Source organism: Castanea sativa, chromosome 6 (genome assembly GCF_040712315.1).
Source record: "Castanea sativa cultivar Marrone di Chiusa Pesio chromosome 6, ASM4071231v1".
NCBI classification, from domain to species: Eukaryota; Viridiplantae; Streptophyta; class Magnoliopsida; order Fagales; family Fagaceae; genus Castanea; species Castanea sativa.
Window position 1 is genome coordinate 28925557 of NC_134018.1, and position 21498 is coordinate 28947054.

A 21498-nucleotide genomic window follows, 5' to 3' on the forward strand; every position below is an offset into this window, starting at 1 on the left:
ATCTTAAGATGAGTTTAGTACTTCGAGAAAAATGTTGTTCAAGTCAAGTATCAAAAACATGAAAATTTGTCCAAGAAACAAGTGAAGAAAAGTTGTTCATTAAGTCTCGACAGATAGCTCAACAGAAGCCTACTATTGAGACTTAATGTGAACCTCGATAGATAGCTCGATAGCATCTCGATCTATCGAGAATTACAATTTCTAAATTTCTAAATCTGAAATTCAACCCAGGCTTTTGTATGTGTCTAGAGTTCTTTTCTCACAACCCTAGACATATATAAGTCTTATTTTAACAGTCATCATACACGGATATAGAGACCAAAAGACTTATTTTCTCAGTGTAAAACTACTACGTTTGTATCTTATAAGGTGTTGTGACCGAGTGCTTCCAGATCTTTATTGTTGATGAAGTGAAGAACTTTGTAGCAAACAACATCTATTCAAGTTGCCGGAGTTAGTCACGTAGTGAAATCTGTGCAAAGGGTTAGTCACAAATTAGAAGTTTGGGCATCAAAGGGAAAGAAGACTGCTACAAGATCAAGTCCAATTGGGTATTGGAGCGAAGGTTCAACTGTAGGTTGGTATTTCGGGATAGACCAGGGTCATTGGTAAGATTCCCTATAATTGTAACCACTTGATTGTTGATTAGTAGATTCTTGGGGGTAGTGATCTTAAAATCACCCAGTGGGGTTTTGGCCGTACAAGGTTTTCCCCATTTGTCAACAAATCACCGTGTCAAATTTAGTTTCTGCTGCATTTAGTAATTTTGGTGATTTGTAGGTGTCTCCACGATTTGCAAGCAATTGAACTTAATTAATCAACTTGGGTAAATTGAATTAATTAACCAGGATCAATGCATCCATTTGCATCAAGTTATCTTAACCCAACAAATTTAAATATACATTTATTTATGTCTTTTTAAATGCATTCATACGTATGTATGTGGTTATAAATTAGTGTAATTTATAGTAGGAAACATGAAGGCTAATAATAGGACATAAGTTAAACTAGAACCGTACAATCCCTTAGAGATAAAGATAAATTTAGCTAACTATTAGTTGAAATTTTCGTTGGTGTTGAGCTTCTGTATTGCATTATAAAAAGGTCAAACTAAACATTCTCTCATATCAATTTTGACGAAACAAAGAACAAAATAGTTAAAGAAGTCAAAAAGAAAATATGGGTTTGAGACTGAATATTGCAATGATATTAATGCTACTCTTGCTAAAATCCATTGGCAACGTCCAAGCCAGTATCTTTGATGTGAAACAGTATGGAGCAAAAACTAATGCCGATATCAGCCAGGTATAAATGCACAATGTGATTCAACTTAAGATATAAAATATGCTTACCTGACTTGATAGCTAAAATGACTTTTGTTATTCATTTTGTCTTTAGGCTTTGACAAAAGCTTGGAAAGCTGCATGCGCATCAACGGGTCAGAGTAAAGTTGTGGTTCCAGGAGGGACATACATGTTGGGCGCAGTGCCTTTGGAAGGTCCTTGCAAGGGTCCTATAGAGCTTCAGGTTCTAGGCACCTTACAGGCCCCAGAACAACAAACTGGGGATAGCTGGGTCAGTTTTAACCATGTCGACTTTTTTAGTTTGTCGGGCAGTGGAACTTTTGACGGCCAAGGAAAAATCGCTTGGGGTCAAAGTGAATGTTCCAAAAATAAGTACTGCAAGCAACTTCCTATTGTGAGTTTATTTCAATCTTACCCTGTACAATTCCCACCATTTTTAATAAGTATTAGCTTTTTCACACGCGGTCTTTGCGCTGAAATTTCCTCCAAACTGGGTTGAAAGAATTTCTTCCAATTCATTATGTGGTTATTCGTAAAACCTCTCTCTCTCTCGCTCTCTCTCTCTCTCTCTCTCTCTATATATATATATGTATATATATATATATGTATATATATATCTCTCTCTCTCTATATATATATATATATATATACATATATATATAGAAGTACAAGTTGTCATTTGAGTCACCATAATAGATCGAAGGAATTTTCTTCCTAACCAAATTGAATTTGTCTTATTGATAAATAACTTTCACTTACGTGATAGGTTACTTTTGAAAGTACAAAAAGTGGATACGAAATATTTCTATTCGTATTAAAAATAACTTAGATATATATTACTTAACAAGGATGACACTAATTAATTATGTGGGTTTTAATTTTTTCTCTCTTCCAAAAATTGAACAGAATATAAGGTTCAACTTCATCACCAATGCAATCATCCGGGACATAACATCATTGGACAGCAAACAGTTCCACATTAATGTTTTGGGGTGCAAAAATGTTACATTCGAGCGTATTACCATAAAAGCACCTGAAACTAGTGTCAACACTGATGGAATCCACGTAGGGCGTTCAACAGGGATCCACATAATTGATACAAATATTGGAACCGGAGATGATTGTGTCTCGCTTGGTGATGGAAGCCAGGATATAACTGTTGAGAAAGTAAATTGTGGACCTGGCCATGGAATAAGCATAGGAAGTCTTGGAAAGTTCCCAAATGAAGAACCTGTGAGTGGTGTCAAAGTCATTGGCTGCACTCTTACTAATACAATGGCTGGTGTAAGAATCAAAACATGGCCTGCTTCCTCGACTGGCTCTGCCTCTAATATGCATTTTGAGGACATTATCATGGATAATGTTGGCAATCCTATCATTATTGATCAAGTTTACTGCCCATGGAATCAGTGCCAAGCAAAGGTGATAACATTCATACTTGGAAGTTTGATGTTGCTAGAATTAGTGTTCAAAGTAGAGATTACTTATACTAATTAATACCATTTTTTTTATTGGTTTAGATGCCCTCTAGAATTAAGATCAGCAATGTTAGCTTCGTAAACATTCGAGGCACATCTAAGTTTAAGGAGGCTGTCAAGCTTGTTTGTAGTAAGGGCGTGCCATGTGAAAAAGTGGAGCTTCGTGACATAGACCTCAAGTACAACGGACATGACGGCCCTCCCACATACCACTGTATTAATGTCAAGCCCACGATTTCTGGCAATCAGAATCCTCCTGCTTGTACTGTCAAAGCTTAATCTAGTTTAAGCTTTTGAGTAAATATTAGTGCTTGTGTTCATATGTAGAACACGATTTAAGAAGGCAGTTAAATTTAGAGTAAATGTAATTATTTTCGTTGTAAAGTGAATTGTGTTCAGAACATCATATGGAGAACACAGTGCAACTGAACATTTGTACAGGCAAAGTCAGTGAACTGTAAAATTGTCAATATCAATAAGTAATAAAACAAAACCAGGTGTCATTTCTCCCCTGCCTTACCTTTCAACCAACTTAACTCTGTGCAATGAAAAATGAATGATCTAGTTGTTGGAAAAATTAGTTTTTGCATCTCATACAAAACTCACAATAGAAGCAACATAAGGATTTACTTCATTTATGTGAAATAACATGCAATTTTTAAGTTTTAGAAACAAAGAACAAGAAGGCATACTTTGATATAGTTAAATTCAAAACAAAAAAAGTTCAAACTTGGGAAGACCTTTAGTCTTCACCTCAATTCCACGTATATCCAAGATGTGTGGTCTCTCAATCAGTTATGTACGCATTTGTTCAAGAGAGAATGTTCTTTGAGAAAACTGTATTTTCCTCTTTTAATCGTACGTACGTTTATAACTGCAAAGCAGTTACTTTATTTAATAATTCTTATTAAATAAAAAACTAATTATCTAATTATATAAACAACTAATTATTTAACTAATTATCTAATTGGTCTAGCATTTTAGGCTAGCCTAATTGGGTTTTAGTGTGTGGTTTGGAATGGGATCAAAGGGACAAATAAAACTCTAACTCCAATCGGTTTCGGGCTTATCTGTCAACTCTAGTTACCATTAATTATATTTAATACCACTACATAAATATAATTGTACTCTAAGTTTTATTAATAAAATTAAATCTCAAGACTTTATTATCTAAACAATTAACCCCTTCATGAAAATATTCGTAGTAATTCAAAGTCATAATATATAACTGCCACTTTGAAAATTACTACCTCTGATCCTTGAGTACCTAATTTAATCCTTTAAGTTATTCATATATATTTGTAAGGACACAATTCAAATTCCCAAACTCTGACTGGTGGGAGATGGGCTTGAAAGGCCTTTCTTTACAATAAATTTGTAGAGGATGGGTTTGTAATCTAGATTTCAAGGATGGTTTAGACAATCAGGGAAATGATGGGCTTTAGGCCCAATGGGACAATATTAAAGAGTTGTTTGCAAAAGTAAGACAGCGAATTCCTCCTCAGAATAAATCCGAGGATAGTTTATAATAGTATTTCTTTGAGTTTGGATACAAATGTTGATTATCCTCCACTATTGGCTCTCTCTCTTCTACTCAAAAAGTCCTCTCTTTTCTCATATGTCTTCCCTTCTATTTATACTCCTTTCCTTCTCTTCATCATCTTCCACTTTCTGGTTGCAATCCTCATTCCGGATACTTGTCCCATCCGTTCTTCCCTAAAGCCCGCTGGGATTAGGGACCAAGTTCCAAGCTCCATGCTCAGGTCCCATCCTTCCATCTATACAGTCAGCGTATCAATTACAGAGCTTTTAATGTATGGGCGGTGGTAGCAGCTTTTACTTTAGACATTCCACCGCTCTTTCTATTGTCTTCCACGTGTACTGTGTATTCCCATAATCGTAGGATTCTTTATAATATAACCCGGGGGCCCTAAACTTCTCTTCCTATGTCCTCGGCCTAATAATCCGAGGACAAATCTACTCCTCGGACGTATTTGGACATTTAGATACTCCACGATCATTTTGATGTCTTCGGATTTGGGTTTCCAGCCCAAAAGACTTCGTTGGGCCATCCTTCATAAATTACTGGGCCCAATACCCCTACAATAGCCCCTCGAGATTCTTTATTTTTTCACCTCGGGAGAAAAATAGAATCTCGACTTAAAAGACCTTTTTACCCTGCAGAATCTTGGCAATATTGCTGACGGAAATAACTTCTGAATTACCCATCGCGTGTTCCCGATGCTTCGGTATGCGAAACGCCCCCGAATTAATTGTTGGCGCCTCTATGCCTCCCACGTTTCAATGATGTGACACATATCCAACGGTCGAGAGCGATTCCTGTGTTGAGGCGGGAATTCGCCCGCTTCAAAACACCTTTTGATATATAAATACTAACTTTCTTCAAAATTCTTCACACTACAGTAACCTCATAACGTACCTGCCCCACTTTCCATCTTCCCATACTTTCTCTTTCTATCAAGTACCCTGTCCGAGGTGACCGTGCTTTCTTCTTTTTCAAAAGTAAGTTCTTCAATACTCTTTTCCCTCCTTATCAGCTTTTTGTTTCTTTTGTTTCTTTTCCTTCCCATCTTTTCTTTTTCTCTGTATCTTTCATCCTCGGCGTAGTTCTTTGTTAGTTTACTTCACATCCCTTTTTTTCAAAGATGGGTAGATTTGCGTCCCTGGTGGATTCAAACGAAAAGATAGAGCAGTTTAAGGTTAAGTACAAAATCCCCTCGGATGTATCTATTAGGTACTGTAACGAGGAAGAATATTATACAAAAAGAAAAACGGGGGAAATTGTAATCCCGATGATTGCGTTCATCGAAGGGGGAATGAAAATCCCCATGGGAACCGTGACTAGGGATTATTTTAGGGCTTTTAGATTAGCTCCCACCCAGTGCGCCCCAAATGTCTTTAGGATCTTAGGTTCTATAGATGCCTTAAATGAGAAGATGAACCTCGGGCTCACTCACCACGACGTGAACTGGGTTTATAACCTCCATTACCTAAGCAAAAAAGACGAATATTACATAAAATCTAGATACCCAGAAGTTAGGCTAATTCAATGCCTGCCTGAATCAAATAAGGGCCTAAAAAACGACTTCCTGATCGTATCAGGAAATTGGCACGACGGCCTCCCCTGCCCGACAAGGGAAGGGACTCCAGGTGAAGTTTCTTTTACATAATATTATCCTTTGTCTTTTTACTTATTCTTACCCTCTTTTACTTGGATAACTCTACAGATCCACACGCCGCGGATCGTCATCCTAATCTTGTTGATTTCGGATGGTTGGATAGGATCCTACAAGCTGAGGTTTTTGTGCATACTGACGGCCAACTCCGAGTGGCTCATCTGATCCTCGGCTACACTCCGATATCCAAAGCCTTTCAGGCGCCGAAGTGCGTGATCAAAGCCCACGATCCTCGTCTTCCTCGGATTAGCGTTGCCGTTGAAGGTTTCTTGCTACCGGAGGGGACTACCATTCCTCAAGGCACTTTGGTCACCCAACCAATCCAACCACCACAATTCGTTCCAGTTGGGATTCCCACAGTCCCTTTATCCACACAATCAACCTCTGGTGAAGCTGCGTCTTCCTACCCTACCGTAAAGGAAGAAGAAGAAGAAATACTTGAGGTATCAGATTCCGAGGACGAGTTTGAGGTTTTTAATCAACCTTACTCTCCTGAAGATTCAACTCCCATCCTCGGCACCTCTACACAAATCTCAAAGGCTACTACTCAAGAACCTGACAACATGGGCATTCAGCGTAAGATTAAGCCCAGCCTAAAAGATGTCCTCGAGGGCGCTAACAAGGGCCCTAGAGTCCAAGAACCTCCTAAAGAGGTGCGCCCTCGGACTCAAGAAAATGGTGCTGACAAAGGCCCTGAAACTAGGCTTCCTCTTCCTCCCCTATCCTCCCAAACTCAACGCACCAACATAGCTGATCTCAAAAGAAAAAGGGATCAGCCGAAAGGGAAGGAAGTGGTGGAGGCAGGAAAGGGCTCTCTTTCCAAGGAGCCCGAGGTGGAAAAGGGTGGAAAGCAGGCCCGCACCATGCAGACTAGGTCGGAAAGAAGAACCGAACAACAGGTGGCCGTGCGCGCCCCTATATGGCTTCCTGACATGTCCATGGACGATGAGGCCATCACCCAGGACGCGTCCATTAGAAATTCTGATGAAGGGACAGCTGCATGCGTCGCAGATGCATTGGAGCAGGCGCTGTTACTCCCCGAGGATATGGTTGAGCTTAGAAAGAAAAGGGACCATACCGTTTTCATGACTTTGAAGAAGGAGCTTGCAATGGTAAGTTTCTTCCTCTAAGACCTTGGCTATTATTTTTATTACATATATATATATGTCTAAGTTTTATATGTTTCGTTCGTAGGCCGTTCAATCTGCCCATAGGGCAGAAGAGATTGCCATCAGCTCCTACAAATCTCTAAGGGCCGAGGAATCCAGGCGTGAAACCGCCCAAAAGATCTCGGACCTTCACAAGAAGAAACTGCAGGAGGTCACAGCAAAGCTGGCTAAGGCAGAAAGTGATAAGGCAGGCTTAGAGGCTGATCTGAAAACAACGACTAAACAGGCCGAGGATCAGCGCCTAATGCTCCGTCAAGCTGATGATAACCTCTTAGCAGCACGAAGGCTCGTAGAGGATCTCAAGAAAGATCTGAACGAGTCTGAGATGGCCAAAGAGGAGGCTATCAAGGGCAAAGAGGAAGCCCTTGAGGAAAAGAAAAAGGCTAAGAAAGCAAAAGAAGAGGCCGAGATCTCAAGGGACCAAGCCGAACAAGACGATTATGATATAGGAGTGAAGGAGGTCACCGAAACTTTCAAGGCTCAGGTTCCCGAGGTATGTAGGCATTACTGCCTCCAAGTGTGGAATGAGGCACTTTCCCAAGCTGGGGTTGATGCCTCTTCCACTCTTTGGAAAGCAGAGAGTGTCTACTATCCTCCTGCAATTCGAGCTTCTACCATTCCTGAAGCTGTCCAAGAAGCTGCCCAGGGATCATCTGAGGATAAGGGGGGTGATTTGGCTGAAGACCCAACTCTTCCTGAAGATGCTCCTAAACAAGTTGATTCAGCACAAGAAAAGGCACTTGAAGACGTACAGCCCTCAAGTGACCTTCAGGAATCTTCAAAGGATGAGTTGGGTGATCAAGCTAATCCAATAACTTTGATAGATGATCCTAAAGGCAAAGGAATTGCCGTTGAGTCCTCGGTTCAACTTCCATCTCCTCAAGACCCCAAAGGCCCTCTGAAGATTAAGCTGAAACAGTGACTGCTTGTTGTCTTTCCTTTCTTTTATTTTTATTTTATTTTATCTCTAAGTGTAATATCTAAGTGTAATTGCAGAAGTACTATTGGAATCTAATATAAGCATGAATGTTGTTTTCCTTGTTTAGATGATTCTTACTTTTTTGCTTTATTTTGATCATTTTGTTCAAAAAGTACCATCTTTTTGCTCTTTACCAAAGTTAATAGCAATAACCTGAATTGAAATTGATACTCCAGGAAGGTTTAATTATGCCGGGAACTGCTTTAAGTGATGCATTTAAGTAATTGATTCTTCATTTCGGATCTCTAGTTGAACTATGTAAAAATAAGGCATATGGTCTTTTAACTTAGGTATGCAAAGATTTGATGTTTTGACAAAAAAGAAAAGAAATGTTAATTCTTCCCAAGTAAATGATCCGAGGACCAAGCCTAACTTAGGTTTTGTTTAACACTTGGTAAAGAATATCAATTTAGACGAGGTATGTGGTCCGAGGATCTAGGCATACCAAGCTTCAGCTTGATACTTAGACGAATAAATTGAAATGTTAATTTTCCCAAAGTAGATGATCCGAGGACTAGACGTAACTTAGGTTCTGTTTAACACTTAGTATAGAATATCAATTTAGGCAAGGTATGTGGTCCGAGGATCCAGGCATACCAAGTTTCAGCTTGATACTTGGACGAATAAATTGAAATGTTAATTTTCCCAAAGTAGATGATCCGAGGACCAGACGTAACTTAGGTTCTGTTTAACACTTAGTAAAGAATATCAATTTCAACGAGGTATGTGGTCCGAGGATCCAGGCATACCAAGTTTCAGCTTGATACTTAGACGAATAAATTGAAATGTTAATTTTCCCAAAGTAGATGATCCGAGGACCAGACGTAACTTAGGTTCTGTTTAACACTTAGTAAAGAATATCAATTTAGACGAGGTATCTGATCCGAGGATCCAGGCATACCAAGTTTCAGCTTGATACTTGGACGAATAAATTGAAATGTTAATTTTCCCAAAGTAGATGATCCGAGGACCAGACGTAACTTAGGTTCTGTTTAACACTTAGTAAAGAATATCAATTTAGACGAGGTATCTGGTCCGAGGATCCAGGCATACCAAGTTTCAGCTTGATACTTAGACGAATAAATTGAAATGTTAATTTTCCCAAAGTAGATGATCCGAGGATCAGACGTAACTTAGGTTCTGTTTAACACTTAGTGAAGAATATCAATTTAGACGAGGTATGTGGCCCGAGGATCCAGGCATACCAAGTTTCAGCTTTATACTTAGACGAATAAATTGAAATGTTAATTTTCTCAAAGTAGATGATCCGAGGATCAGACGTAACTTAGGTTCTGTTTAACACTTAGTGAAGAATATCAATTTAGACGAGGTATGTGGTCCGAGGATCCAGGCATACCAAGTTTCAGCTTGATACTTAGACGAACATATTGAAAGGTTAATTTTCCCAAAGTAGATGATCCGAGGATTAGACGTAACTTAGGTTCTGTTTAACACTTAGTGAAGAATATCAATTTGGATGAGGTATGTGGTCCGAGGATCCAGGCATACCAAGTTTCAGCTTGATACTTAGACGAACATATTGAAAGGTTAATTTTCCCAAAGTAGATGATCCGAGGATCAGACGTAACTTAGGTTCTGTTTAACACTTTAGTAAAGAATATCAATTTAGAGGAACGAAGATAATGAACGTATTGCAGTTTACAACAAAAAACGGCCGAAGTGCCTTTTATTTAGTAATAGTACCTTCGTAGATTATTTACATTCCAGGGACGTTGTACAACACGTTCGTCCAAATCTTCCAGATTGTAGGCCCCTATTCCTGCGATCGAAGTAATACGATAAGGTCCTTCCCAGTTGGGCCCCAATTTTCCCCACGCAGGATTCTTCGTCGTGCCCAAAACTTTCCTTAATACTAAGTCACCAGGTCCAAGAGGTCGAAGTTTCACATGAGAATCATACCCCTGCTTGAGCTTATGTTGATAATAAGCTAATTGAACCATGGCGTTTTCTCGTCGTTCCTCAACTAACTCTAAGTTCCTCATTAATAGGTCATCATTGCTATCTGGAATGAAGGAGCTTTTCTTCAGGGTTGGGAATCCAGTTTCTAAGGGTATTACTGTCTCGGCTCCATAAGTCATGGCGAAGGGTGTTTCACCTGTGGATCTTCGTGGTGTAGTTCGATACGTCCACAAGATATGTGGCAGTTCTTCCACCCACCTCCCCTTGGCGTCACCCAACCTCTTTTTGAGTCCGCTCACTATTACTTTGTTGACAGCCTCAGCTTGCCCATTTCCTTGGGGATAAGCCGGAGTGGAATATCTATTCGTGATGCCCAGATCACAGCAGTATTTCCGAAAGGCTTTGCTATCAAACTGCAAACCATTATCTGAAATGAGAGTATGAGGGATGCCGAACCTGGTAATGATATTCTTCCATACAAAATTTTTTGCTTCCATGTCTCTGATATTTGATAATGGCTCGGCTTCAACCCATTTGGTGAAGTAATGTGTTCCCACGAGGAGCCACCTTCTGTTTCCTGTTGCTTTGGGGAAGGGTCCAACAATGTCCAAGCTCCATTGAGCAAAAGGCCATGGGCTAGATAGAGGATTCAGGACTCCCCCTAGTTGATGTATATTTGGAGCGAACCTTTGACATTGGTCACACTTCTTTGCATAATCTTGCGCCTCTCTCTATATATTTGGCCACCAATAGCTCTGAGTAAGGGCTCTGTGAGCTAAAGACCTTCCTCCTGTGTGACTTCCGCAAATCCCTTCGTGTAACTCTTCCAAAAGTAGCTCCGTTGCCTTGGGGTGCATGCATAACAAATATGGTCCCGAAAAGGAACGTTTGTACAATTTCTGGTCCTCGAATAACCAGAAACGAGTGGCTTTCCTGCGAACTTTATCTGCTTCAGCTTTTTCTCCAGGCAGGATGTCATTTCTGAGAAATGTTACTATTTGATCCATCCAACTAGGCCCTGTCCTAATTTGAAGAATTTGAGTGGAGTTACTATCCGTCCCAGTGGGTTTCAACAGATCTTCAATGAGGATAACTCGTGGTAGACTTTGTGCCGAGGATGTTACGAGCGTGGCTAATGAGTCGGCATGGGTATTGCCACATCTGGATACATGCAATAGTAAAAAAGACTCAAATTTAGATTGCATATACCTGATCTGGGTTAGGTATTCTCGCATTCTGGAATCCCTTGCTTCTAGCTTCCCTTCTACTTGGCCTACCACCAATAGTGAATCCGAGAACATTTGCACCGTCTTTCCTCCAATTTTATGAACCATGTTCATCCCTGCGAGGACGGCCTCATACTCTGCTTCGTTGTTGGTGGCCGAGAATCCTAATCTCAAAGATTTCTCAAAATTAATTCCCTCTGGGGATATCAAAACTAGTCCTATACCCAATCCCCTCTGATTTGCTGTTCCATCAACATGCACTTTCCATAATGGAGGCCCTTCACACGAAATCATGCCTATTGACTTTTTACCCATGCCTTCTTAATAGTCTTCTAACGAAGGCTCAACAAATTCCACCACAAGGTCCGCGATGACCTGTCCCTTTATAGAGGTGCGAGGCATATACTTGATATCGAAAGCTCCTAGGATAGTTCCCCATTTGGCAATTCTTCCCATATAATCTGCACTTCGCAGAATTGATTTAAGAGGGAGTTGTGTAAGAACAACAACCGTATGAGACTGGAAGTAATGGGGAAGTCTTCGTGTAGCATGTACCACCGCCAAGATAGCTTTCTCCAGTGGCAAATAACTCAGCTCGGCCTCATGTAGAGATTTGCTTACGTAATAAACCGGTCTCTGGATGTTATTGTCATCTCGGATAAGAACCAAACTAACTGCATGGTTAGCCACTGCAATATATGCAAACAGAATTTCATCAATTTCTGGTCGAGACATAACTGGCGGTCGCAAGAGATATTCTTTTAGCTGTTGGAAAGCCACCGCGCATTCCTCGGTCCATTCAAAACCCTTCCATTTATTCAATAATTGAAAGAAAGGTCTGCATCTGTCCGCGGACCGAGATATAAATCGGTTGAGAGCAGCAGTCATACCTGTTAGCCTTTGCACTTCTTTAGGATTCCGAGGTGGGTGTAAGCTGTTTATTGCCTTAACCTGAGCAGGATTCACTTCAATCCCCCGGTGAGTCACCATATATCCTAGAAACTTGCCAGATCCCACACCAAAAGAGCATTTAGAGGCGTTGAGCCGCAATTTATACTCGCTTAGCTTCTGAAAAGTGTTGCTCAGATCTTCCAGATGTGCAGAAACTTCTTTACTCTTTACCACCATATCATCCACGTATACTTCAATAGTTTTTCCTAGCTGTGCCTCAAACATTCTCGTCATCATCCTTTGGTAGGTAGCCCCTGCATTTTTCAAACCAAAGGGCATTACCTTATAATGATAATTTCCTGTAGGAGTGACGAATGCAGTCTTCTCTTGGTCCTCAACGGCTAAAGGTATCTGGTGATAACCTTGGAAAGCATCAAGAAAACTCATCCGAGGATGTCCAACAGTAGCGTCAACCAATTGATCAATCCGAGGCATTGGGAATGAGTCCTTTGGGCAAGCTTTGTTTAAATCTGTGAAGTCTACACAAACTCTCCACTTCCCATTCTTCTTTTTCACCACCACCGTATGGGCTAACCATTCAGGATAAAACACTTCTTTGATAGCACCTGCCTTCTTGAGTTTGAGCACTTCCTCTTTTACGGCTTCGGAATGTTCTTTGGAGGACCTCCGAGGTGGTTGCCTCCTCAGTACTACAGTTGGACTGACGTTTAAATGATGACATATGAAGCTTGGATCAACCCTAGGGGCCTCATACGCGTTCCAAGCAAATACATCCATATTTTTCCTTAAAAATAAAATCAGCTCCGTCTTCTCTTCCTGTGGCAATTGAACTCCAACCTGGAAGAACTTCTCAGGGTCATTGTCTATGAGAATTTTCTCCAATTCTTCGCATACCGCTTCATCTACCTCGGCCTCGGCAAGAGACTTTGATTGCTATGCTTCTCCGTTAGCCGAGGTCGAGGAGTCTGGTTCTGGTCGACGCAGAATTGCAGCCGTGACACACTGTCGAGCCACAGATTGACTCCCAAGTAACTCCACCACCTGGTCCCCAGAATGAAATTTGACTTTGACATGCAAGGTTGAGGAAACAGCCCCTAACGCATGCAGCCAAGGCCTTGCTACAATAGCCGTATAGGGAGAATAAGCATCGACCACGATAAAATCTACGTCTACCACCTCCGGACCTGATTGCACAGGCAGTCTAATTTGTCCCTTCGGAACGACAGCTCTCCCTTCGAAGCTTATCAAGGGTGAGTCATATGCCATCAGATCTTCAACCCTTAAATTCAAGCCTCTAAATAGGTCAGGGTACATGATATCTGCGCCACTGCCTTGATCAACCATTACCCTCTTTACATCATAGTTCCCTATTCTGAGGGTTACCACTAAGGCATCATCATGAGGCTGGATGGTCCCCATCTTGTCCTCTTTAGAGAAACTTAGGACTGGTAGGGTATTTGCCTTAATCCTCTTCGCTGATCCCGTGACTCTTCGGCTAATGTTCGAGCTACTGACATTACCCTGAAAGGAGCTGAGCCAGTCCTTCCAGGTGCTGCAAAAATGACATTGATAGTACCTAAAGGAGGTCTCGACGAAGGGCCGTCGTGGTTTGCCACTCCTGATTGGTTTCCCCGCCCATTGGGTTGGTACATGAACTGCTTCAGCTTTCCTTCCTTAACCAATTGTTCCAAATGATTCCACAAAGTGCGACAATCCTCGGTGGTATGACCCCTCTCCTGGTGATAATGGCAATGGAGATTTTGGTTGCGTCTCAAAGGGTCCCCTGCCATTTTATTTGGCCATTTGAAAAAAGGCTCATGCCTTATTTTCTCCAACAGCTGTTGCACCGGCTCCCTGAAGACGGTGTTGACCACTTGTGGGGGTATGTGACCAGCCTACCTGGAAAAATCCCGCGCGGGCCTATTGTTATTGTATCTGTCCGACCTGAAATCCCTCCTTTCTTGTGGGATAACCTTCGCCTTGCCTTTTCCCTGCTGTTGATCTTCCTCAACCCTTTTGTACTCGTCGATGCGATCCATCAATCGACGTACGCTTCTGACAGGTTTCTTTGTTAAGGACTTCCTCAAGTCATGCTCTGTTGGTAGGCCGACCTTGAAGGTCTTTATTGCTACATCATCAAAGTCTCCGTCAATTTCGTTGAACATTTCCCAATACCTGTCCGAATACGTTTTCAGGGTTTCCCCTTCCCTCATGGCCATGGATAGTAAAGAATCCAACGGACGAGGAACTCTACTGCACGTGATAAAGCGAGAACCAAATGCTCTAGTAAGCTTTTTGAAAGAATCAATGGAGCCTGCCCTTAAGCCGTCAAACCATCTCATGGCCACGGGTCCCAAGCTAGAAGGAAAAATCTTGCATAACAAAGTTTCATTCCTGGAATGCACTGCCATTCTCTGGCTGAAATGGCTTACGTGCTCCACAGGATCCGTCCGACCATTGTAAAGAGTGAAGGCCGGTTGTGTGAAGCGCCGAGGTAACCTCCCTTCTTCCAATCTGCGCGTGAAGGGTGACCTGGAGATTTGGTGTAACACTCTTCCCATTGCGTCATTTCCTAAGCCCCTGGGGGGGTAGTCTCTGCCACGCCTCCCATGCAGATTGTCTTCTTCGGAAGAGAAATATTCACCTGGGGGAGTTCTGGATCTCTGCCCGTAATTGTCATCCTCGGATCCCTCCGAAGAGGGGTCAGAGACCGGAGGAGTTCTCCTTCGCCTTTCGTGACGCAATCTCCTCTTTAGGCCGTCAATCTCCTTCTGCATGGCCCTGGCATTTCTTTCATAAGGAACTCTGCTTCCTCCTTGCGAATGACTTGCACTTCTGATGGTGTGTGTAGTATGCACACTTCCTTCTCGGTTCTCTCCGTGTTCAGGATGCAAGGAGTGATCCTCATGCTGGGAGCCCACGGACTCCGCGCTGCGTTGTGGTCCTGATCCCACCATGATGTCCTAAACTTCCTTAAAGACTAAATTCCCACAGACGGCGCCAATTGTAAGGACACAATTCAAATTCCCAAACTCTGACTGGTGGGAGATGGGCTTGAAAGGCCTTTCTTTACAATAAATTTGTAGAGGATGGGTTTGTAATCTAGATTTCAAGGATGGTTTAGACAATCAGGGAAAGGATGGGCTTTAGGCCCAATGGGACAATATTAAAGAGTTGTTTGCAAAAGTAAGACAGCGAATTCCTCCTCGGAATAAATCCGAGGATAGTTTATAATAGTATTTCTTTGAGTTTGGATACAAATGTTGATTATCCTCCACTATTGGCTCTCTCTCTTCTACTCAAAAAGTCCTCTCTTTTCTCATATGTCTTCCCTTCTATTTATACTCCTTTCCTTCTCTTCATCATCTTCCACTTTCTGGTTGCAATCCTCATTCCGGATACTTGTCCCATCCGTTCTTCCCTAAAGCCCGCTGGGATTAGGGACCAAGTTCCAAGCTCCATGCTCAGGTCCCATCCTTCCATCTATACAGTCAGCGTATCAATTACAGAGCTTTTAATGTATGGGCGGTGGTAGCAGCTTTTACTTTAGACATTCCACCGCTCTTTCTATTGTCTTCCACGTGTACTGTGTATTCCCATAATCGTAGGATTCTTTATAATATAACCCGGGGGCCCTAAACTTCTCTTCCTATGTCCTCGGCCTAATAATCCGAGGACAAATCTACTCCTCGGACGTATTTGGACATTTAGATACTCCACGATCATTTTGATGTCTTCGGATTTGGGTTTCCAGCCCAAAAGACTTCGTTGGGCCATCCTTCATAAATTACTGGGCCCAATACCCCTACAATATTTATGAAATCGAATTTCATAAAATATAAATTTTGGTAACTCTTTACAAAAGTGGTCAAGCCCAACACTCTGAATAACCAAATTTATTAGTTTATCTCAAGGGAATATTTATATTTCTACAAAGAGATTATAAATTCCATCTTGAGAACATGTGTTCCTTTAGCACTACTTGTAGCTGCCCAACATACTGAGATTTTGATTGTTGAATTAGATCTCACTCCTGATATATCAAAACAACCTACATTTCATGATCAGGTTCACTATCCTTTTCAGATTGAGAGTTTATGTAAATAAAAGTTGTGAGATTTATTATTCAATTAACAGTCGTTAATAGAATAATTAATCTCACAGTGATCCAGTTCAATATGTCTTATATACTTAAGACACATCAACATATCAACTAGAAGTCTCCACTTCCATGATCAAGACAAACTATCTTAATTGACACGTTATATTCTTCACAGATGAAATGTCCAATTTCATCATCGGCTACGAACTAAGGTTTTGAGTTTACAAAGAACTTGTGATTTATATTTTCTGTGACTAAGTAACATAAATCACATACTATGTATCTCAAAAACTATATAATAATGTCCAAATATTCAGGTTACTATTATTTTAAATAATAAAATAATTTCATTATTTATAACATAATGTTATACATAATATCATATACAACATCGTACAATAAAATTTTAGGACACTAATCCTAACACTAGTCAATCTCTTTACAGGAGAAAATAATCTGTAGGCGCATTTTGCAAATAGAAGGCACAGGTAATATATCTATAATGTATTAGGGAATGCCGTTTTCTGTCAAAAGAAAAATGAAAAATGAAGTCACCTTGAAGAGTGCAAGAAAGGACAATGATGAGAAAGGAATTGAAAGAGTGAAATAAAACCAACTGGCTTAAAATCAAGGACTTTTTGCCAAGTGCTCTGACAACAATACTACTGATGACAATGAAAGGCGGAAGAGATTTGGTTGGGATCTTAGCAATTGCTTTCAGAAGGAATCTGGTGGACACCCTTTTCCTTCATGCCATACTAAATCTCCCATGAAGAATTGCCTTGAAAAACTAGATAATAACGCCATTCATACTTACCGACAATTCTTGCTCGAAACCAATTCTATTTGCCATCAGTTACAGTTGAGTATATTTGATCTTTTCTCTTCTTTTTTTTATTTATTTATTGGCTTCCTCTTTCTTGAATCCATCTGAAGACAATCTGTTTTGAATTTTTTTATTTTGATTTTATCTACAGATCTAATTATTTCAGGCATCAAACAGAGAAATTAGTAAATCAATTAGTAATATCAGCTAACTATGCCGAAGAAAAATTAGACACCATTAAAAAGAATTCAGAGCATCTGTTGCAGGACTCAAAAGATATACAAAATCTCTGACTAAAAAGAATTCAGAGCATCTGTTTATTGTCTTCTCTGACTAAAATTGATCAAGAACCCAAGAAGTGGCTCAAACTTGTAAGAATGTCAGTAATCAGATCAATGGTGTATTGAAGCAATCGGAATTAGTTTTTGAGCAACCTGCAAAGATTGTAACTTCTCAATCCAAAATGCAGAAAGGGCAAGAAACAATGAAGATAAATTTGGAAGGGATGACAGTGATTCATGAGTATCACAATAACCTTGGTACGGGAATTCACAAACTACAAAATGAGACTGGTGAAACTGAGAAGACAATAAACAAAGTGGGAGGTGTTAATTTACTCAATAGGGACTCACTAAAATAGGAAGTGATACACAATTATTGAATAAGAGCCATTTACAAAGCAACAATAATTTCATATAAAAATGTGCAAAATATTTACACACTACCATGAGTGCTTAGGAAACTAACTATGCACGAGTAATTTTTTTGTTTAGATCTAACAAAATATATATATATATATATATATATATATATATATATATATATATATATGTGTGTGTATAAATGAACATTGAAGATGCAATGCCTTGCCATATGATGTCTTTGCATTCAAGGGTCTATTTGGATACCGTTTATTTGTTGAAAACTGAAAACTTATTGTTGAAAATACTATAACAAAATAATTTTTAAAGGTGTGGAATAGTGTTGTAGGACCCAGAAATGCATGGGTATGTGCATTTTTCAGTTCTTGGTAGTCCGTGAATAGTACCCATGAGACTCACTAAAAAAATGCAAAACGTCCAATCCAAACGCATGCCAACTTTCTTGATTCGCAAAAAACAAAAAAAACAAAAAAACAAAAAAAAAAATTCAACTTTCTTGCAACTTCATGTAAACCTGAAACACAAAGAGAACTAATATAGCCTTAATTTTCATAGGTCAAATCATTTTGTTAAGAATTAGAACACAATCACTTAAGGACAAAAGATCATATCATTCTGAATAAAGTATTATTCTTTTAAATTAGCAAATTAATTAATTGGTGGCATGTTATGACATAGGCAAATAGTTCCCATGATTTAGAATTCCTAAGCAAATCTAAATATCCCCAGAAGACAAATATATTAATCTCCCAAAGACATATAAGCATAGCACTTACCAGGTTGGACAACTATAATAATAGGGGAAAAAAAATCCCCCAAGGCACAACTTATCTACAAAAAAACAATGAAACCCAGATTAAATTTCTAGAAATATTTTGGAGGTTTTGTCAAAGTGTATATTTCAAATTTTCAATACTTCTCTCCTCATCTAATGAAGATTAGAGATACTTCTAGTGATGGTGATTGTATTAAACCCATTATAAATATACAGGTAATAACATTAATTACCGAAATACAACAACAATTCACAAAAAAAACTGATAAACAATCAAAAAAACACGACCATAAAGGGCAAGGCCACAACTACCACCACTACTAACAACAACCCATTACCTTAATTTCACACACAAACAAATCCACAAATGCATTTCAGCCAAAAAATAAAATAAGCTACACATTCACACTGATGATGCACAAAAATCGTCAGTGAGTTGATTGTCCACACACATGCCAATAGAGGTACCTAAAGAACAAAAGAGAAGAACCAACCAATCAAAAGGCACTGGTGGGGTACCAGCCAAAGACCCTCCGAAGGTTAAGTCAGTGATAAAAGAATCTCTAAGAACTCAATAGTACAAGAGCTAAGGAGAATTCGCGTACCTCAAGAAAGATAAGGTTTGTGGTTTATATAGTGGCATAGAAATGACCCGAATCCCTTGGCATGGGGGAATTTCCTTGTAAAGAGAAAGGGCCCGAGATATTCAGGATAACATTTCCATATATAAGAGATCTGATTGAGTGGTAGGGCCTTTGGTCGTGAAGTGCAAGCAATTTCCATTTAAGGATGCGTGAGTGGGCCCTACTTAAGCCCTATGGAAACCCTAAGGGATGGGCCATCAGGATTGGGGATTGCCTGATCCGTCAGGCTATGGGTTGATTGTCCCTTTTAGGGTTGATCATTCTTCTTAAGGTTGGTCTTCCCTTTTAGTCGTCCCTTTTAAGAGTTGGTCACCCCCTTTGATAATTGGTTGAAAACTATCCCTATTAGCTGCCCCTTACTCCGTGAGTCATCAAGATGGCCGACGGGTCACAGAGATGTCATAAATGCCTCACTTTAAATAGGGGTAATCATGTCCTTCTAATAGGGCAAAAGACACGTGTCGCTCTCTGGCTTGTGGAGCCAAACGTCGCAACGCTTTGTTTTTCGTGCCAGACCATCCTATAAATAGTTAAATGATGTTATTGTCCCCATTACCTGAAAATTTTCCATTCCAATCCTAGACCTCAATCGTCGGTACCTTTGCTTCGTCAATTTACTGTTCGTCTGTTTTTTAAGTATGCTTCATCGGTTTCTCTTTTTCTTTTCCCACTTCCTTTTTGTTTGTTAGTTGTATACTTAGGAAGTAGAGTAGAATCTTAGCTTTCATTTGTCGCTTGTAGTTGAGAGATGTTTGGAGATAGTGAAGCGACGAGTGATCGTACCCCGTTGGTCCGCATAGGTTCGGATGACGACTTGTCTGATCATTCTAGGCTTGGGTATTCGTCAGACGACTTGTCGGTTTCTAATACGGAGTCAGCATCTGAACCCTCTTTAGAGGAAGCCTGCCCTTCGGGGTGACAACCAAGGGAGATTATCCTTCCCGATGATTGGTCCATCCATGATTTCCCAGTTGATATGAGCGACGAGGTCTTTGGCAAGCTAAGGCCTCGTTTCCAAATACTTGACAATGTGCCCATTAGGAAGGGTGATATAGGGAGAATTTCTATGATGGAAGGTCGTCTGATGTAGGTTTTTACGAGGCCGCCTTCATAGCAGGGCTTCATCTGCCCTTTTCCTCCCTACATCGTTAGTTGGCCTCCTTCATGGGCATGTCCGTCAATCAAATAGCCCCTAGTGCTTAGAGGATCTTTATTGGGGCTGAGGTGTTGTGGGGTCAGCTAAGTGGAGGTCGTCGCTCCTTAACTTTAAAGGAGTTCTTTTATTGTTATAAACCTTAAGGGATCCTTCAATCCAAGGGTTTTTACAACTTTGTGTGTTATTGGGCCGCCCTGAGGTTGATATCTGATATGCTAGATTCCAATTGTCAGTGTAAAGCTAGGTTCTTTTTTATGCAAGGGGTCAATTAGGTATGTCGTCCCAATGATTGGAATAGCATAAAGTCCTTTTATGACCACTCTTGAGGGCTTTTGAACAAGTCTGGTGAGTCGTTAGGACTATCTAGGTCGTCAGTTTGCATCTTTTACTTAACTAATATACACCCTCTGTTTGTTTCAGCTACAGTGTGTTCGACGATCCTTCCTAAGCAAGAAGCATTCTTGGAAAGGGTCTTCAAGATACCTTTGAGGAGAGGTCTTAGAAGAGGCTTATTAACTCAGACACATTTCACGCCTTCTGCGGTGGATCTGTCCCTTCTGAGGAAGCCCAAATATTATACCACATCTTGAGAGTTCATAAGTACTTTCGCATGTCACTTTCATTTTGTTCTAGTTTGAATTTATACATTTTCTAACTCATTCGTCGGTTTCAAAGATGGAAACCATGAAGAATAAACAGGCAACAAAGAATATGCTAAAGGAGATCAAGAAGGCTGCTTCTTTGAGGGCTCAAGGTGGGGGATCGTTGGCCTTGCCCCCTTATGCCTCCAAGAAGAGGAAATACACTTCTGACATTTAGTCATCGGGTAAGGGCGCTAGTGGCTCTCCCACTCGTCCGAAAACACACGAGGTTACTGCTGATGCTCCTCGTCATAGGGTTGGGAAAGGTTTTATGACTTCCCAAGGTCCCATCGTCCCTCCTCCTCTCCCTTTGCTGGTGAAGGATAAGGAGTATGTCGTGGACACCGCTCGTTCCATCGTTCGGGACACTGATTTAGACGAGTGCTCGGAGCACGAGACTAACCCTTTGGGTGACTCCGGCCTTCACCACATGATGAGGGTATGCTTTTCATTCATCCCTTTATATAGACTCATCTCTCGGCACTAACTTGTACCTTTGTGTAGACT

At 40.5% G+C, this 21498-nt stretch overlaps 1 protein-coding gene across 1 annotated transcript; it reads left to right on the forward strand.

Moving 5' to 3' along the window:
- Positions 1-1179: 1179 nt before the first annotated feature.
- On the forward strand, positions 1180-3061 carry LOC142639751 (exopolygalacturonase-like). Its single transcript, XM_075813889.1, has 4 exons — positions 1180-1305; positions 1399-1698; positions 2211-2726; positions 2825-3061. Exons 1-4 carry the CDS (start codon positions 1180-1182, stop codon positions 3059-3061), a joined length of 1179 nt encoding a protein of 392 aa, XP_075670004.1.
- Positions 3062-21498: the final 18437 nt, after the last annotated feature.